General features: G+C 32.6%; 2 protein-coding genes across 2 annotated transcripts; one reads left to right on the top strand and one right to left on the bottom strand.

The window, feature by feature from the left end:
- Window positions 1–5,227: 5,227 nt before the first annotated feature.
- OPR3 (oxophytodienoate-reductase 3) lies at window positions 5,228–8,778 on the top strand. The gene is made up of 5 exons (XM_078323631.1): window positions 5,228–5,494; window positions 5,588–5,728; window positions 6,232–6,362; window positions 7,018–7,200; window positions 7,879–8,778. The coding sequence occupies exons 1-5, from the start codon at window positions 5,421–5,423 to the stop codon at window positions 8,520–8,522; spliced, it is 1,173 nt and encodes a 390-aa protein (XP_078179757.1). The 5' UTR covers window positions 5,228–5,420; the 3' UTR covers window positions 8,523–8,778.
- A 409-nt stretch (window positions 8,779–9,187) lies between these two features.
- LOC144573745 (glucan endo-1,3-beta-glucosidase-like) lies at window positions 9,188–10,418 on the bottom strand. The gene is made up of 2 exons (XM_078323494.1): window positions 10,349–10,418; window positions 9,188–10,137 (listed from the first exon to the last, which is right to left on the bottom strand). Exons 1-2 carry the CDS (start codon window positions 10,416–10,418, stop codon window positions 9,188–9,190), a joined length of 1,020 nt encoding a protein of 339 aa, XP_078179620.1.
- Between the last annotated feature and the right edge of the window lie 12,345 nt (window positions 10,419–22,763).

Below are 22,763 nucleotides of genomic sequence, written 5' to 3'. Positions count from 1 at the left end.
CCTCTATGCTACGGCTCAATATTCGAGTTTTCAAAATCCAAACGGTCGATCCGAACCGTTCATCTTATTCTCCATATTAATATCTGCTTGGAGACCAAATTTTACATTTTTCTGAATTTTTTTACTATTTATTAAGTATTTTACAAAATTGTTGATCCAACGGTGGCTGCACAAAACAGTAAAACCGTTGGATTAGAGATTTTCAAAGTGGCTTAATAAATAGTAAAAAAATTCAGAAAATTATAAAATTTGGTCTCCAAGCAGATATTAATATGGAGAATAAGATGAATGGTTCGGATCGATCGTTTGGATTTTGAAAACTCGAATATTGAGCCGTAGCATAGAGGCCACTATGCTATCCATAGCACCCCAGCCTAACTCTATATATATATATAGAGTGGCTAATATGCATTCGGTTGCATATGGACCAAGTTACAATAATTTTTGAGTTACAACAAATTACAACAAGCATTTTTTACATTTTCAAAATCCAAATCGTCGATCCAAACCGTTAGATGTGATCTCTACAATAAAATGTGCTTGGAGACCAAATTTTGCATTTTTTTTTGAATTTTTGGGTGTGATGTGCTCACCAAGAGAGTTTGATGAGCACAACTCCAAAAATATATCGAATCAACATTAAATGCCGAATTCAAATCGTTGAAATCCATTAATTTCATGAGTGATGCATTTACATGCAAAATTTTGAAAGTTTCGAGTTTATTTGCTACAAGGTCAAGCGGTTAAAGAAATAATAAAAATTGAATATATAAAACAACTTATAAATTAACTTATAAAATGTTAATTTCTTTGACCGCTTGACCGTGTAGCAAATAAACTCGAAACTTTCAAATTTTGCATGTAAATGCATCACTCATGAAGTACATGGATTTTAATAGTTTGGATTCGATATTTGAAGTCGATCCGAAGAACTTTTGGAGTTGTGCTCACCAAACTCTCTTGGTGAGCACATCACACCCTAGCTTTACTCATATATATATATATATATATATATATATATATATATATATATATATATATATCAGTGTTTTAAATAGCGCGCTATAGCGCCGCTATAGCGCGCTATTCCGCGCTATAGCGCCGCTATTTGAGCATAGCGCGATTTTTTTAACCCGTACGCTATTTCGCGATAAACGCTATTTAAACCATTGATATATATAGAGTAAAGCTAGGGTGTGACATGCTCACCAAGAAAGTTTGGAGTAAAGCTAGGGTGTGATGTGCTCACCAAGAGAGTTTGGTGAGCATAACTCCAAAAGTATATCAGATCGATGTCAAATGACGAATCCAAACCGTTGAAATTCATGTACTTCATGAGTGATGCATATACATGCAAAATTTTGAAAGTTTCGAGTTTATTTGCTATACGGTCAAGTGGTCAAAGAAATAATAAAAATTGAATATATAAAATAACTTATAATAAAATGTTCATTTCTTTGACCACTTGACCGTGTAGCAAATAAACTCGAAACTTTCAAAATTTTGCATATATATGCATCACTCATGAAGTACATGGATTTCAACGGTTTGGATTTAGCATTTGACGTCAATCCGATATACTTTTGGAGTTATGCTCACCAAACTTTCTTGGTGAGCATGTCACATGCTAGCTTTACTCATATATATATATGAATATGCTAGCATGCTATGCATAACATAGAGCCCCTCCATGCAACAGCTCGGATTTCAAGTTTTCAAAATCCTAACGGTCGATCCGAACCGTTCATCTTGTTCTCCATATTAATATGTGTTTGGAGACCAAATTTTACATTTTTTGGAATTTTTTTACTATTTCTTTAGATTTATTGAAAATCCCTGTTTTCAGCAAATCTGGATCATAAAAAAACAGCGATTTTCAATAAATCTAAAGAAATAGTAAAAAAATTCCAAAAAAAGTAAAATTTGATCTCCAAACACATATTAATATGGAGAACAAGATGAACGGTTCGGATCGACTGTTAGGATTTTGAAAACTCAAAATCTGAGCCGTTGCATGGAGGGGCTCTATGCTATGCATAGCATGCTAGCATATTCCTATATATATATATATATATATTAAGGCTTGGGTGCTATGGATAGCATAGAGGGCTACAGTGCTACGGCTCAATATTCGAGTTTTCAAAATTCTAACGGTCGATCCGAACCGTTCATCTTGTTCTCCATATTAATATGTGTTTGGAGACCAAATTTTACATTTTTTGGAAATTTTATACTCTTTTTTTTAGCTAGGTAGAAAATCAAATATCTGAATGGTGCAGAATTTTTTAGATCAAGTGATTTTCTACCTAGCTAAAAAAAATAGTAAAAATTTTCCAAAAAATGTAAAATTTGGTCTCCAAACACATATTAATATGGAGAACAAGATGAATGGTTTGGATCGACCGTTAGGATTTTAAAAACTCGAATATTAAGCTGTAGCACCGTAGCCCTCTATGCTATCCATAGCACCCAAGCCTTACTCTCTCTCTCTCTCTCTCTCTCTATATATATATATATATATATATATATATATATATATATATATATATATATAGAGCTGGGCTACGGTGAGTTGCGAAGTAAAGTGACTATTTTACTTCACGTTCATATTTTGTGATTTTAAAGTTCAAAACGTAGATCCGAACCGTTCATCTTGTTCTCCATATTGAAATGTGCTTGGAGACCAAATTTTACATTTTTTGGAATTTTTTTACTATTTCTTAAGCAATTTTGAATGCCGCTGATCTGAGGGTTCACAAAATTTTACTGTTTTTTACTGTTCACAACAAAACAGCAGTTTTCAAAAATGCTTAATAAATAGTAAAAAAATTCCAAAAAATGTAAAATTTGGTCTCCAAGCACATTTCAATATGGATTAAACATCTAACGGTTCGGATCGGTCGTTTGGGCTTTCAAAATAAAAATATGGCGTGAAGTAGAAACGCGTTTTACTTCGCAACTCACCGTAGCCTATCTCATATATATATATATATATATATATATATATATATATATATATAGAGCTGGGCTACGGTGAGTTGCGAAGTAAAGCGACTATTTTACTTCACGCTCATATTTTGTGATTTTAAAGTTCAAAACGTAGATCCGAACCGTTCATCTTGTTCTCCATATTGAAATGTGCTTGGAGACCAAATTTTACATTTTTTGGAATTTTTTTACTATTTATTAAGTAATTTTGAATGCCGCTGATCTGGGGGTTCACAAAATTTTACTGTTTTGTACTGTTCACAGCAAAACAGCAGTTTTCAAAAATGCTTAATAAATAGTAAAAAAATTTCAAAAAATGTAAAATTTGGTCTCCAAGCACATTTTAATATGGATTAAACATCTAACGGTTCGAATAGGTCGTTTGGGCTTTCAAAATAAAAATACGGCGTGAAGTAGAAACGCGTTTTACTTCGCAACTCACCGTAGCCTATCTATATATATATATATATATATATATATATATATATATATATATATATATATATATATATATATATATATGAGCTACGGTGAGTTGCGAAGTAAAGCGACTATTTTATTTCACACTCATATTTTGTGATTTTAAAGTTCAAAACGTCGATCCGAACCGTTCATCTTATTCTTCATATTGAAATGTGCTTGGAGACCAAATTTTACATTTTTTGGAATTATTTTACTATTTATTAAGCCACTTTGAAAATCGCCGATCTGGTGGTCCATACCAACTGATATAAAGATAATTAGGGGCGACATAAAAGTTGATAACTGGTCGCTCGATCGTGACTTGTATCTGACTCGTTCGTTAACAGTTCACTTGTTATTGGACTAAACTGTTAACGAGTCAGCTTGTTACTATTTCGGTTCATAATTAACGAGTTCAAGCTGGGACCTAGCTTGCTCGCCATCTCGCGAACTGGTTTGGCTAGACATGAATTTGTGAATTTGTATGAATGTGTGTGCATTTTATACTGTCTAGCTCGGTCCAAAAAATTTATAGAATTTACTTTCTTTTTAAAACAAGATCTAGTCAGATCTTGCGAGTCAGCTCGTGACGATTTCAAGCTCAAAGTTTAGCTCGGATATCTAAAGTCAGCTCACTCATGACTCGGACGAGCCAATTCGTAACGAGTTCAAGATGAACCCAGCTCATGACGAGCCAGCTCATTGCCACCCGAGATAATTCATTTATTATTATGATGATGATGATGATCTCTCTCAATTATTTTTTAATAATATTAGTTTAATAATATTATCATATAATTTGTAGACTTTGTTGCAATTTATCCAGATAAGTGTTTTAGTATAATAGTTTATTGACATCTTTATCATGTTAGAACTGGCAGGAAATGCCCATATTATTCAAAAAATACGTTTATATCATATTAAAACGTTTATATCATATTAAAACGTTTATATCATATTACTAAAATATTTTGTTCACATCAATCGAGTTATAATACACGAGTAAAATGAAGTTATGGTGAAGCTAAATAACTTCTTTAAACGGATTTACTTTTTTTTTTTCATTCACTATTACAGATAAATTTATTTTTCAATCCATCTCCTCTATACAGATTTATTTAATTCATAACTTAAACTGTCAAATAAGATGTACAATATAAAAAATAATTCACTATAAATTTAAATAGCAACTATCTCTATGCCCTTATGTATTGATACAGTGAAAGAATCTTATACACTCTCAAGCCATCAGAAGAGTCCGAAATGCAAAATGCCACAACCAAAACATCCCAATAATCAAAAGATGGTCTATACGTTAGTCAGTACATCTGGTCCAGCTTCTAAATGATGGATTAGTTGAATTGAATAGGACAACCACCGGTGAGTGTAAGCATCTTATCTGGCATGGCGGCTAACCGGTCCGATCTCCCCTTTGAATATGCGCCATAAACACGTGTTATAATTACTTATTTTTTTCCAGAAAAAAAAATGTAAATTATGTTGCTAACGGTTCGGGTCGGCGCTTGCCGGTGACATGGATCCAAGAAAAAAATGAAAATATAAAGGATGTAACCATTTATTAAAGTTGGCGGATCCAACTGAGAGCGTATCCTCTGAAATATCTCATATTTTGCGTGACCGACGTGTCCGGTGCCTACTCGGGGATAGCGCAGGGGGCAGTATTATTTGAGCTTTGAGATTCGTGGAGAATTATTTAAACGTTAGAGATTTTCCAAAATGTCATGCGAAATTTGAGATATATCAGAGGATGAGAATTCGATCCAACTTCCCCTGTCACACTCGCCCTTGAACTTCATGCTCCTACTCCAATTATTAATCCACCCCTCCTTTCCAATCGAACCTCTCTTTCTGTCACTTTACTTTGCATCCCAACTTTCTCATCAAACCTCTCTCTCTCTCGCTCTCTTTCTCTATTACATATTATCATAATTCATACATAGTAGCAAAAAATGGTTGAACCAAAGGAGGAGAAACCTTCTCTCTTCTCGCCATACCAAATGGGGCGCTTCCGCCTCTCTCACAGGTTAGCTACTGTACAGCTTAATCTGATAACTTTGTTTTACCAATTTTGCCCCTTCATACCTTGTTATTTACTTCTTCTTTTTTCCCTGTTCAGAGTGGTACTGGCGCCGATGACTAGGTGTAGAGCAATCAACGGAGTTCCTCAGCAGGGGAACGTAGTTTACTACTCACAGAGATCGACCCAAGGCGGATTTCTCATCACCGAGGGGACAACAATTTCTCCTACAGCAGCAGGGTATTTTCGTCTTTCTCTATATTTTACTGAGTTGTTAATTTTTGTACCTTTGTAGTTGAGTCAATTTAAAATATCTATACTCAGATGTAGTCATGATTCTTGATTATTTATTTTGAGGCAAAGTATTTCAATTAGGGTGAATGCCCATAGTTGGAAGTAGTTTAGTAATAAAAAAATAAAGTCAAAGTCAGATCTATATGTTGCTAATATCATAGTTGCTTGAAGCAATATAATATAGTTTAAAGTAGTATGCTTCTGTAATTAAAACTTCTTGAATTTGCTGTAAAATACTCAAATTGGTGAACCGCATGTCATCATTAACAATCCTGATTTGGTAGATTGCATCATCCCAAGTATGTATCCATATTTATTGTGGGATATTGTTGATTGGAAAATTTTCTTGTTTCACTAGCACGAGCTCAGAGAATGACTGCTGGTAAAATCTCTATAATAATTTATGGTTCCAGATAAATTACTAACATGAAAAGTTCAATGTGATAAAGGTTCCCTCATGTACCCGGGATATACACGAGAGAGCAGATAGAGGCATGGAAGAAGGTGGTGGATGCAGTTCATGCAAAGGGAAGCATCATTTTTTGCCAACTGTGGCATGTTGGTCGTGCCTCTCATCCAGGTTTACTTCTTTACATTTCTTTAAATTGTTTTGTTGCTGTTGTTATTTGGCAGCATTAATTAGAGAGGCAAAAGGTTTGTGTTTATCAGTTTTAATATTCTAAATGTTTTGTTTGAAGTACTGGTTTTGTTCATTCCAAGGACTATAATTTTGGACTTTACGTACTAGTACCAGGGCTGATTGATACATCATGTAAGCATGATTAACTGTACATGGACAAAGATGGGATGATACCTATTACTCCAACTGAACAATTGACCTATAATAAGTCTCATGCTTCCTTCCTGTGAAATTGAGCCTATATTTTGCCCCAGTTAACAATCACTTGCTAGATTACCAAGATTGACTCAGCTTTGTCTGAACAACTCTCTATTTTGCAATTGATTGCCAAAGATGGATGAAACATATTTAAAATCTCAGGTTAGAAGAAAGGGCAAAAATATTTATAAATGAATAAATGAAATGGTACTATTACCATACCAGTTTGCCACACAATCTAGTATATTATAAGAGCCTGGTATCACCTTCCAATATCCACCAAGTTATACTCTTGAACACCTCTTCTCCTATTTTCAGCTATTTGCCTTTTCCTAAGTCCCCACGACTACTAAATCATAACTTTTTAGGTTGTTAACTTCAACTTCCTTTACTACAGTGTACCAGCCAGGTGGTGCAGCTCCAATATCATCCACAGATAAACCTATATCTGGGAGGGGTCGGATACTAATGCCAGATGGTTCCTATGCCAAATACCCAAAACCCCGTCGCCTCACCACCATAGAAATACCTGAAATCATTCAATTATACCGTCAAGCGGCAGTCAATGCTATTAGCGCAGGTACCTAATTTCTGATCCTTGATATATATATATATATATATATATATATATATATTTATATTCCAATTTGGGTCAATAATGCTGAACTTTCTTGCAATATATGCCATATCATCTCGAATATCCAGGTAATATCTTGGTTTTATTAGCTGTTTTTGTTTTTTTTAGAGATGTTCTTGTGGGAACACACTGTTTAAAGCTTACTCTAGGGTCCTTAGTCCTTACTGTATCGTAGATCATGAAAGAGAATATTATCAGAGTTAAATGAAAAACTAGCTCTGATAGACTGATACCATATTGGACTGTACTAAAATCTTTGTATAAATTTAAATAGGGTGCCAACCTGATTCATATAGTAACTGAACTCATCAAGTTCCTTTTGTGAGGAAACTTATTAAAATTGTCAATTACAACTAGCATCAGTCTACTGGTTCAATTTGGATAAACATTAACTTTTATGAGCTAAGATCCCTGTAAAGTGTGACAAATTAGTAAACATTTAGCTATGAAGGGTAAATTTTGTCTACTAAAGGTAAATTGAGTATGTTTATTCCTATCCACAACTATTATTTAGTCAACCAGTGGTGTAGCTAGTGATATTATCCATACAAAGGCCATTGTTGCATAATGCAAAATGTAGGTTATTAGCACAACTAACTCCATAATAATACTTTGAACTAGGCTTCGATGGAGTTGAGATCCATGGGGCCCATGGCTATCTCCTTGATCAGTTCCTCAAGGATGGAATCAATGACCGGTCTGACTCCTACGGCGGCTCCCTCCCAAACCGTTGCCGCTTAATTGATGAGGTTACCCGTGCAGTCTGTGGTGCAGTTGGGCCAGACCGGGTCGGGTTACGAATTTCCCCTGCTATAGATCATTTAGATGCATATGACTCAGATCCACTCAACCTTGGGCTTGCTGTAATCAGCAAGGTCAATGAGTTACAGAGAAATGCTGGTCAGCGGCTGGCATACCTGCATATCACCCAGCCACGATACACGGCTCATGGCCAAACAGAGTCGGGCCCACTTGGCAGTCCAGAGGAGGAGCAGCAGGTCATGCGGGCTTGGAGGGATGCATACCAGGGGACATTTATGGGTAGTGGTGGGTTTACAAGGGAACTTGGAATTGAGGCAATTGAGAGTGGTGATGCTGATATGGTGTCATATGGTAGACTTTTTATATCAAATCCTGACTTGGTTGAGCGTTTTAGGGTTAAAGCTGACTTAACCCGATATGTGCGAGCTACATTTTATACGCATAATCCTGTTGTTGGGTACACGGATTATCCCTTCTTGGACCGGAACCGGTCAAGGCTTTGATGGTTTTTATAGCTTACATAGGTGGGGTCTGCTTTTCAGATATGAAGTATGTATGGCCTTTGAAGGTTGTTACCTGAGGGTGGATAAGATCTATTGCCACGTTTCATGATATTGAGAAAACTAGAAAAAAATGCACAAATTGATTTAGTATAGTGATATAATTTGTTTGTGTTGTAATTTTTATTGCATTAAAACAAATCAACCCCATATGAATTGGTGTATTTGGTTGGATTAATAAACATAGGGGTTTCTCTTATTACTTGTTAGCTCAAGTAATGAGGTATTATGGAGATTCATCTAGGTTTTGCTTCATGCCGGCTCTTTAGGCAGGCTAGGCATAGAAGAATTTATGATGTGAGACTTTGTACTTTTGGGTCGTACATAAAAAAACTAGTATAAGTATTGTTGCTATTAAACATAGATCCCTTCATTTCTCCTAAGGGTGTTTAAACAAAAATTTGATAGCATTGCATCAGAAGTTCAGATCTAAAGTAGAAGCGGAATCATAAACAAATCTGAAATATGAAAAAAATGGTGTCATACATCAATGTTACAAAAGAAGTCGTATAATCAAGATTTTTCTATAACAGTCCCAAGTACAATGTGAAAGGAATTGCATTTTCTTAGAGTAACACCTGATACATCATACATATAATTTCATCAATCTAACAGAATGGATACACAGGATCCATGTTTGGCTGGTACAACCCAAAGTTTTGCTCGACTCCCACCGGCTTTTCATTCTCATTAAACATCTCAAATAAGAATCCATCTAACTTCACGTTTGGTCTTCTTGGAGTTCCATAACCCAATATATAGTCATGAAAGAACAAGTTATATGATTCCGAAAGAGAGGTTGTTGTGCAATTTCCATTACCAGCTGACGGCCACCCGGTCTCTCCCACTACTATCCCCAAGGAGCTCCCTCCGTTCTTCTCTAGAGCAGCATAAAAGGAATCCAACATTGCATGAATAAGAGAATGATACTCAAAGTTACCATCAACCACTCCTGGTACCGATGAATTGCTATTAGCGTATGCTACGTCGATATGGGTTGGGTCAGATGCATAGGCAAAGTATGGATAGGCATTAACCATAAGGATACTATCACCACTCCACATGCTATTCAGGGAATTTATGATTGCTGTCATGTCACTCATGACTTCATCAGCAAAGTTCGAAGCTGAGGGGGGAAAAGATACACCCAGAGTATTCATAGGCACCGCAGTTGTAATCTTTAATTGGGAAAGTGCTCCAATCGGCTCAATTGCCTTATAGAGATTCAGCATGGCCGGTGCAACATATTTGCCGAGGTCTCCTGGAACGACCTCATTACCCACTACAAGAAACTCGTAAGTCGTGTCAGCCATGTAGGGGACAATGTTGGTGTTGACCCACGCATTTGCGGCTGCTTGGTCATTAGCAAGACTGGACAGATCATTGTTCAAGGTGCTCACTGCTACCCTGATTCCTTGGCCTCTAAGGGCATCTTGGATTTGTGCATTCGGGTTGAAAATTCTTATCTTCTGAAAGTTACACTTTTTGAATTGTGCAACGACATCACTGGGAGGTGGAAGATTGCTTCCTTCCTTCCCATAGCATACACCTATACTTGCTGCATTAATAAGACAATTAATTTGGGATCAAATATATAGTTGTCCTTGAGAAATTTTGGGGAAAATATCTTATTAGAAAATGCAGGACAAATATCTGTTTGAAATTCACGTTTGTGAAATCTAGTGAGTAATTTTTTGCCTTGTAATCATGATTTAGTAAAAGAAGAACAATGGAAAGAAAGCATTGTGCAACAATGCATCATTTCTTACCTGTCTGTTGAATCTGTTGAATCAACACTAGTGCACAAAGGAGCATGAAAGAAAGCCAAAATGATCCCATCTATATTTTCCTGGGCTAGCCTAAAAAATGTGAGATAATTAATTAGTTGGTGATAATTTACCCCGTAATTGTTGTTTGAGAATAGTGACAAAATGGCCTCAGCCATCACATTACATTAAGAAATGTTTCACAAAATCCATAGATAAAAAAAATATAACAAGAAATATAGCCCCTTTAACAATATATTACCGATTCATGATGTTCCGAAACACCAAAATCCATCAAAATCATTTTTTTTTTTTTTTTTGAGAAAAGGAAGAACTCGGAACTTTCTTATTTTTTTTAAACCCCAACCAAAATCACATTTTGAATCTGGGTCTCTCATATGGAAAATTCTACTTAAGACCAACTGTTCTAATGTAGTTCTCATCAAATTAATGTCAATAGGACCACAAAACATTTTTTTTCTTCTTTTTCAATCAGACCTTTCCGCGCGCTAAAAGTTAAGCAATCAATGGGAAGAAATTGCACTAAGAACAATATTACAAAATAAATTACCTTAGTTGAAGCAATGCCCACAAGTTGTTATGTTAATGGTTATTTTTGTTCATCTAAGTTTTGTTATAGTAGAACAAAGTCTTGGTCTTTTATAAAGTCGACCATCTGATTGATGTTATTATTGTATATTAAGTAACTTCGAATAGATTTACTAATGACAAATAGGCCATCTAATTTAATGCATGATATGATTCATGCACCTTTATTAATTAGTGAGTTTTCTATGTTTTGTTGCAACAATATTATGACTGTTTCCTTTCTAAGGATTCTCCTTTTATCAAGTAATTAATATGTAGATACGCTAAATTTTTTACCACATAATTAACCTTTTTTTTTTTTTTTCCTGTGATGCGCCCATACCAATCTAGAGCATTTCTACCATTAAGGGTTTAGAGTTTATAATGTTAAGTAGTCGCTAGGATGGGCTAATAAAACTATACTGGTCGAGGCCCATATTGATCTGACCTGGTTAGGCCCGTTTGATTCAGAACTTCTCACGTTCATTTGTGCAAGCGCTTTACTTAGTGGGCCTGTTCGGCTACGGTAGAATAACGAAATTGAGCGGAATTGAAAATCTATTCTCGCTGATCAGAAATAAAATGAGCTTCAATAGAAGAGTCAGAATAGAGTACTCTTTCACTTTCTAAATTCGGAGAGGTAGAATTGAGAATTGGAATAGAAATTTTTTTGGAAATGACTACTTTTATTCAAAGTTCCAAAATGGCGTGCTATAGCAGTGCTATATGGATATAGCGCTATTTTTTAGCCGTTCTTCTATAACGTGATAAACACTATTTAAAATTATACTATCATATTGATTGCATTAAGTTACAATGTCCGAAGAGAAATTAGTTGGCATGGGTGATTTAGTCTTACTTGATTTTTCATCTTTTCCTTTCTTCTTTTTCCAATAATTTAACCTTTGTTTTTACTCTTTATTTGACTTATGTGGCATTCTTATTCTCATTTTAATACTCTCTCACCTTTTTCTTGGTGCACGCTTTCAGAGTAGGAAAAACATTTCTCTCCAATTACTCCGATCAAAATATCTAACATTATGCTGGGAAATCAGCAAAATGAAGACTACAAGTTAGATGTACGCGAACTGTTCTTCAAATGAGATCCATCTTGCATGGTTTCCTCTTTCATCTTTCTCCTCTTTTTGCTTTTTAACGATTTAGTAGTAAAATCACCATTGATAACTTGCTCATGCTTAAGCACAATCTAGTCTTGTACAATATTTGTTACTTCCTCTTAACTTCTTTAGCTTATGAGGTCTAATAATAAGCTAGTGCTTTGAATCTACCATTAACGGTATCTCTCTTGTACAATATTTTAGTTAGTTTTTTCGGAGAACATTTTGCATTTATCTTTCTTTTGTTATTTTATTTAGTGAGTACAGATATGAGATGACTCAAATAATAAAATCTAATCAAGAAAGTTCCTAATCGAGAACTCTAATATAATATTTTTATTTTATTTACTGGTAAAAGTTACTTAGTATATGTCAATTAAACTCTTTGTTTGTGATAAACAAATTAGGCTATAAACTGGCTAAAACTTATTTTGTTTACCGGTATATATATATATATAGGGCACGGCTAAATTGTTGCCGGCAGCATTTCAGCAGAGGTGCTGCCGGGGTAATATCGTAATTTGTGACGTTCAAACAACAAATCCAAACCGTTAGATGTTCAATTTATATTAAAATCTACTTGGAGACCAAATTTTACATTTTTTTGAAATTTTTTTACTATTTATTAAGTTGGTTTGAAAACCGTTGTTTTCAATGCCTTGAATTATTCTAAAACCGCTGTTTTACTATTTATTAATGCCTTGAATTTATTAAATTCCCTTGTTGAACTTAAAATAAATTCACGCCTTGAATATAGTGCATTTCGTATTATATATATGTGGTTGCATATGAGGCTTCCTACAAGATCTATTTTATTTCAAATCCAGATCGTATAATTTTCTTTTTCAATTTGAACCATTTGATTTACAAAAAAATTAAAATATATATTATCTCGATCTATTATGTCAATAAAAAATCATTTCTAAAGAAAATCATACATCGCAAAATAGTAGGATCATGCGATCCTGAACTTAAATATTAGCATATGCGGATTGTTAAATACATATTGTTTTGCTAATTGATTTTGATAAAATTTGATGTAAAGAACAACATGTTATCATGTTTTTAGAAGAAATTAATATTTGTAAATGTATGGATATTTGGGCGACATTATACTTGTCTGTAGTGTATAATGTTTAAAAAAATCTCATTTAAAATGTGAATTTATTGTAGATATTAAATAATTAGATGATTTAACTTTTAATTTTTATTTAAAATGAAATCTCATTTGATTAAAAAAAATAAGAGTTATCTAATTTAAAAGGACGAAAAATGTTGAAAGAACTTTCCAGTTTAGCCCAAATAAAAAAATATGAAAACTACAAGAATGTAACAGTATCCGTGAGGATAAAATGTGACTTTCTGCGAGGATATACCGACATAAAGCTGATTTTTCTATTAGCGACGGGAGTATCCGCGAGGATATACATATACCGTCATACCAACTCCCCCCCTCCCAAAATAATAATAATAATAATAATAATAATGAAAATTAAGTGGATCATATACTAGTATGATGTATGTACATTCACCTTATTAAAAATTTAGATGGTATATATGCAGATGAGATATCCCCGAATATTCTCCTTCCCTGGTAGAAGCTGAATATGTTAAATGCAAAGTGGTACCATAATAGGGACTGTGCGCCGACAATGATACGCGAATATCACTGGCACATTTTTGTCCATTAAATTATCATCTCACTAATTTATCTCCTTGCGCTCTGGATCCTATGGACGGTTCTACTTCTTCCAACTTGCAGCTCTTTTTAGTTGGCCTTCTTTTGCTGTCCTCGTATATTTAGTAGATTTTTTTTATATAATTTTCCATAAGTTATAAAATCTTAGACTATATTTTTATTTAATCATTTAATTATGATTTATCATCTGCATAAAATTAAAAGCTTGTTTCCTTTTTCTTAAAATATATATATATATATATAGAGATAGGCTACGGTGAGTTGCGAAGTAAAACGCGTTTCTACTTCACGCCGTATTTTTATTTTGAAAGCCCAAACGACCGATCCGAACCGTTAGATGTTTAATCCATATTGAAATGTGCTTGGAGACCAAATTTTACATTTTTTTGGAATTTGTTTACTATTTATTAAGCATTTTTGAAAACTGCTGTTTTGCTGTGAACAGTAAAAAACAGTAAAATTTTGTGAACCCTCAGATCAGCGGCATTCAAAATTGCTTAATAAATAGTAAAAAAATTCCAAAAAATGTAAAATTTGGTCTCCAAGCACATTTCAATATGGAGAACAAGATGAACGGTTCGGATCTACGTTTTGAACTTTAAAATCACAAAATATGAGCATGAAGTAAAATAGTCGCTTTACTTCGCAACTCACCGTAGCCCAGCTCTATATATATATATATATATATATATATATATGATTTGGCTAATATGCTATGGGTTGCATAGAGGCCTCCCGTGCTACAGCTCAATATTCAACTTTTCAAAATCCAAACGGTCGATCCGAACCGTTCATCTTGTTCTTCATATTAATATGTGTTTGGAGACCAAATTTTATATTTTTTGGAAATTGTTTACTATTTTTTTAGATTTATTGACAATCGTTGTTTTTCAGACAAATCTGGACCATAAAAAACAGCGATATTCAATAAATCTAAAAAAATAGTAAAATTTTTTCAAAAAATATAAAATTTGGTCTCCAAACACATATTAATATGAAGAACAAGATGAACGGTTCGGATTGACCATTAGGATTTTGAAAAGTTGAATATTGAGCCGTAGCACGGGAGGCCTCTATGCAACCCATAGCATATTAGCCAAATCCTATACACACACACACACACTAGGTATCTCTTGTGGAAGCAGGGCACATTTGATGGGTATTGGACCAAAATCAATCTGAGTAAATTTTGTTATTCGAACTATTTTGCATAAATTCCGCTACCGGTAACATAGTAATAATTGTTATCTACTTCAAAATTAATCATATATATAGACTAAAAATTACGAATTCAAACTAATCTATTTTATGAGTAATATATTTAAATTATTTTTAGTTGTAAGTCAAACGGTCAAATTAAGAATAATTAAAAATAAAAAGTAAAATTAACATAAAAAAGTTTTTACATTCGACCACTTAATTTAATACTAATAAATTAAAAAATTACAAATTTTACATGTACACACCACTTATATAATAAATCAGTTTGTAGTTTGGGTTTGTCATTTATATCCAATTAAGTTATAATATTTGTAGTATTTATATTGAAATATCACGATATCACGATAGCTAAACTCATTTTATATTTTCTGATTGAGAAAAAAATAAAGCATACGATCAATTGTTGAGTGCAGCTATTATATATATATTTTTTTCTATTCAAATTATGAGATATATTTTTCCAATGTTTGAAGTATGCTAAATAGCCAGAACTAGAAAGCTATATCTTAGACAAAGAGAGCAATATTTAGGGATTTAAATACACAAAACAGATAACCAAGTAAACTAATTAAGCAATATTATGAATTTGGTCCGTACTGTTCCGATTATTTCTTAATACTCTAGTTTATTTCTTGATCAATTGTTTTAATTACTTCAGTTTATTTTTAATATCTCGGTTTATATCTTAATACTCCAATTTATTTCTTAATATATTTTGGTTTATTATAAATCAATTGATTTAAATAAAATAATTAATATATTTCGGTTTGAACCAAACAAACTGAAATAAAATTTTGGTTCAGTTCAGTTCGGTTGCAATACTAAATCAGGTCGGTTCAGTTTTATTGTTGAAACCGAATTATAACTTTAGTTTGCCTAGTCAACCGAACCGAACCGATGAACACCCCTAGTTGCTTCTGTCAATTAGCACTGTGTAGTACCTATTTTTGTAAAGATGCTCTTCTAAAAATTGAATGCTTCACATATGGCCACATAGTCTAAGAATTAGAGTACTTTTTCCTTAGAAACAAACTAATTTGATCCGTTTGATCAGACTATCTAATGGTTCAGTTCCCGTCCTGTTATCCTTATCCAGTTCTAAGGTACGGACCTCAGTAGGTCCCACCGCAAATAAATTCATGAAAATTTGTTGTTTTCCACGGTGTGTACATTACTAATGAGTAGAGGTTGAATAAAATCCGTTAAGGGTATACCCGCCCGTACCCGCCAGCTAGGGTACCCGTGTCCGAGCCCGGGTATGGGTCGGGTACTCGGGTACGGGCAAAAACCGGACCGGACCCGTTATTTTAGACCAATACCCGAGTTAACCCGTACCCGACTAAACCCGTACCCGACTACCCAAGTACGCATACCCGTATACCCGAGTACTGTTCATCACAGTTCAAAATTCAAAAAATTTGATTTTTTCCCCCCAAACCGGTGCCATCCCATCCGGACCCGACCGGCCGGACCGGACCGGACCGACCAGATGGGACGGTTTTTTTTTTTTTTTCCTTTTCTGTTTCTTTTTTCTGTTTTCTGTTTCTGTTTTTTAATTTCTGTTTTTTTGTTTCTGTTTTTTAATTTCTGTTATTTTATTTCTGTTTTTTAATTCTGTTTTTAAATTTCTGTTTTGTAGATTTATTTTTGTAAATGTTAGATTTATTTTTGAAAATGTTAGATTTATTTTGAATAGGTTAGATTTATTTTTGTAAAGGTTAGATTTATTTTGAATAGGTTAGATTTATTTTTGTAAATGTTAGATTTATTTTGAATAGGTTATATTTATTTTCTGTTTTTTAATTTCTGTTTTTTAATTTCTGTTTTTTTGTTTCTGTTTTTTAATTTCTGTTATTTTATTTCTGTTTTTTATTTCTGTTTTTTAATTTCTGTTTTGTAGATTTATTTTTGTAAATGTTAGATTTATTTTGAATAGGTTAGATTTATTTTTGAAAATGTTAGATTTATTTTGAATAGGTTAGATTTATTTTTGTAAATGTTAGATTTATTTTGAATAGGTTAGATTTATTTTTGAAAATGTTAGATTTATTTTGTAAATGTTAGATTTATTTTGAATAGGTTAGATTTATTTTTGAAAATGTTAGATTTATTTTGAATAGGTTAGATTTATTTTTGTAAATGTTAGATTTATTTTGAATAGGTTAGATTTATTTTTGTAAATGTTAGATTTATTTTGAATAGGTTATATTTATTTTCTGTTTTTTAATTTCTGTTTTTTTGTTTCTGTTTTTTAATTTCTGTTATTTTATTTCTATTTTTAATTTCTGTTTTTTAATTTCTGTTTTGTAGATTTATTTTTGTAAATGTTAGATTTATTTTGAATAGGTTAGATTTATTTTTGAAAATGTTAGATTTATTTTGAATAGGTTAGATTTATTTTTGTAAAGAGAACAGAGCATTTTAAGCTTTATGCAATTTACTACTCATATGGAAGCTCTTGTAATTAAATAGGATGAGCGCTGCTTGCAGTTAAAACCACTCTGTAAATAAAATTCAGCTCAATTATAACTCTGTGGGGTGGGGCCGTGGGGGATGAGAGGGAATTGAAATTAATTTTCTTAATGCATACAAAATTACTTTATTATTGTTTAATTTAGATATTTAGAAATGAAAATTCTGCCGTAGTTACTATTCATAAGTGATTAAATTTTAGTTTTTTATTTGTTTAGTTTGAACTTCTACATGTGATAGGTATTTTATTCTTGCAATTCATATTTAAATGGGATTGAAATTATATATAGTATATAGTTTAGAAAATTAATTTAGACAAAAAATTGCAAATGAAATTTGCACGAAAATTAATGGAAAAAACATGTTTATGAATTGCTAAATAGTTTGAACCAAAAAATTATACAACATAACATTCTTGTTGCATCAAGAACTCATATCTATCATTGTTGAACATAGCACGTGAACTCTTGCCGCATGAGTTAATGAAGACCTACAAGTATACGTCATCTAATGATTGATCGGAACCGTTAAAATCGAAGAGTATCACATTAATATCATTACAGTGAAATTTGTTGAAATTTGATGTTCATCTACCTATCCATCAAGCTTACAGAATATACACACATCGTAGGGTCACAAACAGATCGCGTTGGATCAAAACCTCGACACAAAGAAAGTTCATTTTTTTTTTGGCTAATACAGTTCAATATTTTCCCATGATCATTTAAAAAGTAATTTGGAAGTAATTCACTGCAGATCGATCGTCGATCGCTCATATAAAAATGAACGGTTTGTAATTGTTGACTCAATTTTAAGAAGAAAATAAAGATGAAATTATATAAAATTGATAATTACAAGTATTATTTGATCACATGGTACGTAAAAAAGTAGAAAATATTTTTTTCGAAATTTATTCGTATTATTTACTATACAAAATTCACCAATTTCATCATTTTTTGATATAAGTCGTCCGATGGGTGATTAAGAGTCAGGATTATCAATGGATGTGTCCATTACAGAGGCTACTAGCAGGAGGTCCATTTCACTGAGGTGATATAAAATTTCTGTTTAGATCTGCACTAGATGCAATCATCTGACTCCTTTAATAATCGTGCTATCCCTGATCATTTGCCCCGATCTAAACATAAATATCATGTTACCTCAGGGGATATGAATTCATGGATAGGTGTATTGTAAATGAGATACAGAAAGAAAAAAAAAAAAAAAAAAACCCAACAAAAAAACCAGCTAAAAAAAACAGCAACAAAAAAACCAAAAAAACAGCAACAAAAAAAAAACAGCAAAAAAAAAACAGCAAAAAAAAAAAAAAAAAAAACTGTACCCGCCCTACCCGTACCCGTACCCGCCTTACCCGTCAAGGGTACACGGGTAAGGGTATAGGACGGGTAGGGTATGGGTTTTGAAAATTATACCCGCCATACCCGTACCCGTACCCGAGACGGGTATACCCGGGGTACCCGTACCCGCCCGAGTTGCAAACCACTACTAATGAGTAATGACGCAGGTTTATCAACGATTATTGTAGAATAACTTGCTACGCACAAATCTATATCCAAAATGTGGTACTGTGATTTGGTCTCCTATTTACTTGTAGTAAGTAATGTATATCGAATAGAAGATTTATTATGCGTTTATTTTTCATTATTTTTTTACCGTTTAACTTTTTACTAAATTAGTTCGAAAATTTATAAATTTTATATTTAAACACATCACTCGATCGTAAAGTGAGTCGATAGATTTTTAAGTTAAGCTTACAAAAGAGATTGGCGAGCTTAGGAGCACCCTAGTTCTACAATATATTTTTTTCTTTATTCTGAATTTTGAAGCACCAGCTCATTGATATGTATTGTATCTACAATAAACTAATTATAGGGCCATGTCAATTGGCAGGCTCCGCTAAATGAATTGGTGGTTTGGATATTTTTAGAATTCTGATTGAGGATGTTTTGGTTTTTTTTTTTTATTATTATCAGTCATCCTTATTATTTTAATTTTATTGAGTCGTTAATACATGCCGTAGAGCAGAGGCAATATAATTGCAATGGTCCAGGACTCCAGGTACAGAGACCTGGCAGAATTGCATGAAACAAATTAAGCAGAGACGCAAAAAGGCACAATGTCTGCGGCTTTTTAATTAGCTGTTTGATATATATCTCCATATGCTGCCTTCATATAGTTCATATACCACTAAATTTGCATCGGTTACATGTGATACTAGGAATAATATAAATGGACCCGGATGTTGTGGTGTACACCTACTGTATTGTTTTGTCTTTTCTTGTCCATCTACAGGTCCATATAGGTATCATGGGATGCCTGCCTGACAATTAGCTAGTTTGTTGTTTTCGTCTTTTTACTGTAAAAAATAGTTAAAGAGCTCTATTTACAACAGAAGAAAAAAACAAATATTCAACAATCATCTAAACTATTTTTTTTATGTTTTATTTTAGTAAAGATTAAAAATCAAGCCACCTAATCATTTAATATCATTATTATTACAATAAAAAAAAATTCATCTGAATTTCGAATCCATAACCTCCTACGTACGCAGAGCCGGCATTTTTATTTATACCCTTTAAAAAAAACAAAACAACAAAACAAAACACTATGATTTTGAGAGAATTCCACATCTACCCAGGCCGCCAAACTAATATGCAGTCTCATTCTTGGGAGGGCACAGACTGGCTCGGTAGCCCCAAAAATGCACTCTAATATTAAATATATATAAGTTTTGAGGGGTCTCCAAATAAATATGTGTCCCCCCATGAATGAGGCCACAGATTGGCTTGGCGGCCTGAGTAAATGTGAAATTTCTCATAATTTTGACTTTTTTTTTTTGGAAAGGATATAAATAAAAATTTTGGTACGTAGAAACCATATATCTTTATCACTATACCAATGACTAGTTCTTAATCATCCAAACTAGTTTTTAATTCTAAAATTCATCGTCCGAATTTAATTTATATTTTATATATATAACATGTGGATGAAATAAAAAAGGAATATACTGTAAATTTTATCGTTCACCAAACAATTTAAATTATAACATTTAATTTGTACTTTATAGTCTTTGATGAAATTAAAATTACATTAAAAAAAGCAGTATGAATGCCAGCATACATTTTACTTTATCTTATTGAAGTCATCAGCTATATTGTTTCTGTTAGTGCAATATAACAGAGAATTAAACAACATTTTTTTCTGTTATCCTAATATACAATCTAGAAAAATTAAAAAACATATACAAACTCTATATTTCTAGACTCTTTAGTCTGCATAGAATTGAACAAACAAAATTAATATAAAATTAATACAAGTTATGCACATATATTTCTTCTGATTGTATAACTAATATAAAAATCTTTTTTCTTTTACAAGTATATAAACTTCAACAATAAAAAAAGCTAAATTGAAACATATATATTTGTTCTGCGATCTTGAATTGATAATTAAAACTTGGAAAAGGTACCTTTTTATATTTTTAGAATTTTGAGACCAAAAAGAGTTGAATGGCTTATGGCTGTGTGGATACCATATTCTTTTCTTGGCCCAATCCATATTAGATTGTCTAATAAATTGTATATAGATCACATCTAGTTTTTCATACCGCACAATCAAATATCCAGTAACATAGTTTTTTCCTTTAATTTTTGAACGATCAGGATTACAAAACAAAAAAACTAGAAAAGTTTTTTTCCTCTCCCAATAGAAATGGAAAGGTGAAATCAAACTATTTAATTATATATATATATATCATTATTTTTCCACTTTACAATCCATATATATAATTTAATTAAGAACAAATATTTGTACAAGTCTTTTTTTTTTTTTTAAATTAACTTTGAATCATTGTCAAACTCAAATGATGAAGTCAAGCTATTCATCTATTGGGAGAGGAACGGTGGCTTAACAAAACAGTAAAATCAGCAGCCACCGTTGGATCAACAATTTTGTAAAATACTTAATAAATAGTAAAAAAATTCAGAAAAATGTAAAATTTGGTCTCCAAGCACATATTAATATGCAGAACAAGATGAACAGTTTGGATCGGCCATTTGAATTTTAAATTTTAGATTTATGGTCTAATCCACAAATCCCTCCATGCATTGCAATGCACCATAGCCCATCTCTCTCTCTCTCTCTATATATATATATATATAGTAAGGCTACGGTGGGTTGCGAAGTAAAACACGTTTTTACTTCACACAATATCTTCATTTTCAAAGTTCAAATAGCCGATCTAAACCGTTAAATATTTAATCTATATTAAAATATGCTTGAAAACTAAATTTTACATTTTTTTTTTGAATTTTTTTACTATTTATTAAGCCACTTTAAAAATCTGAAAATCCGGGTGAACAGTAAAAACAGTAAAAATTTCTGGACCGCTGGATCGGCGATTTTCAAAGTGACTTAATAAATAGTAAAAAAATTCCAAAAAATATAAAATTTGGTCTCCAAGCACATTTCAATATGGAGATCATGTTGAGCGGTTCGGATCGACATTTTGAACTTTAAAATCGTAAAATATGAGCGTGAAGTAAAATAGTCGCTTTACTTCGCAACTCACCGTAGCCCAACTCTTTCTCTCTCTATATATATATATAGGGCACAGCTAATTTGCTGCCAGCAGCATTTCTGCCGGTGGTGCTGCCGCTGTTTTTTTTTTATTTTCTGATGTCCAAACAACAAATCCAAACCGTTAGATGTTTAATCTATACTATAATCTACTTGGAGACCAAATTTTACCTTTTTTGGAATTTGTTTACTATTTATTAAACTGGTTTGAAAACCGCTGATTTCATTGCTGCAGAAATTTACTGAAATCAGCAGTTTTCAAACTAGCTTAATAAATAGTAAAAAAATTCCAAAAAATGTAAAATTTGGTCTCCAAGTAGATTATAATATAGATTAAACATCTAACGATTTGAATTTGTTGTTTGAACATTAGAAAATAAAAAAACGGCAGCAGCACCGCCGGCAGAAATGCTGCCGGCAGCAATTTAGCCGTGCCCTATATATATATATATATATAGAGTTAGGCTGGGGTGCTATGGATAGCATAGTGGCCTCCCGTGCTACGGCTCAATATTCAAGTTTTCAAAATTCAAACAGTCGATCCGAACCGTTCATCTTATTCTCCATATTAATATCTGCTTGGAGACCAAATTTTATAATTTTCTGAATTTTTTTACTATTTATTAAGCCACTTTGAAAATCGCTAATCCAACGGTTTTACTGTTTTGTAAAATACTTAATATATAGTCCAATTAGCTAAAAATTATAAGGTGCTCGCGAG

Source organism: Carex rostrata, chromosome 22 (assembly GCF_964058835.1).
Source record: "Carex rostrata chromosome 22, lpCarRost1.2, whole genome shotgun sequence".
NCBI classification, from domain to species: domain Eukaryota; kingdom Viridiplantae; phylum Streptophyta; class Magnoliopsida; order Poales; family Cyperaceae; genus Carex; species Carex rostrata.
This window is presented reverse-complemented; position numbering and strand designations above follow the sequence as displayed.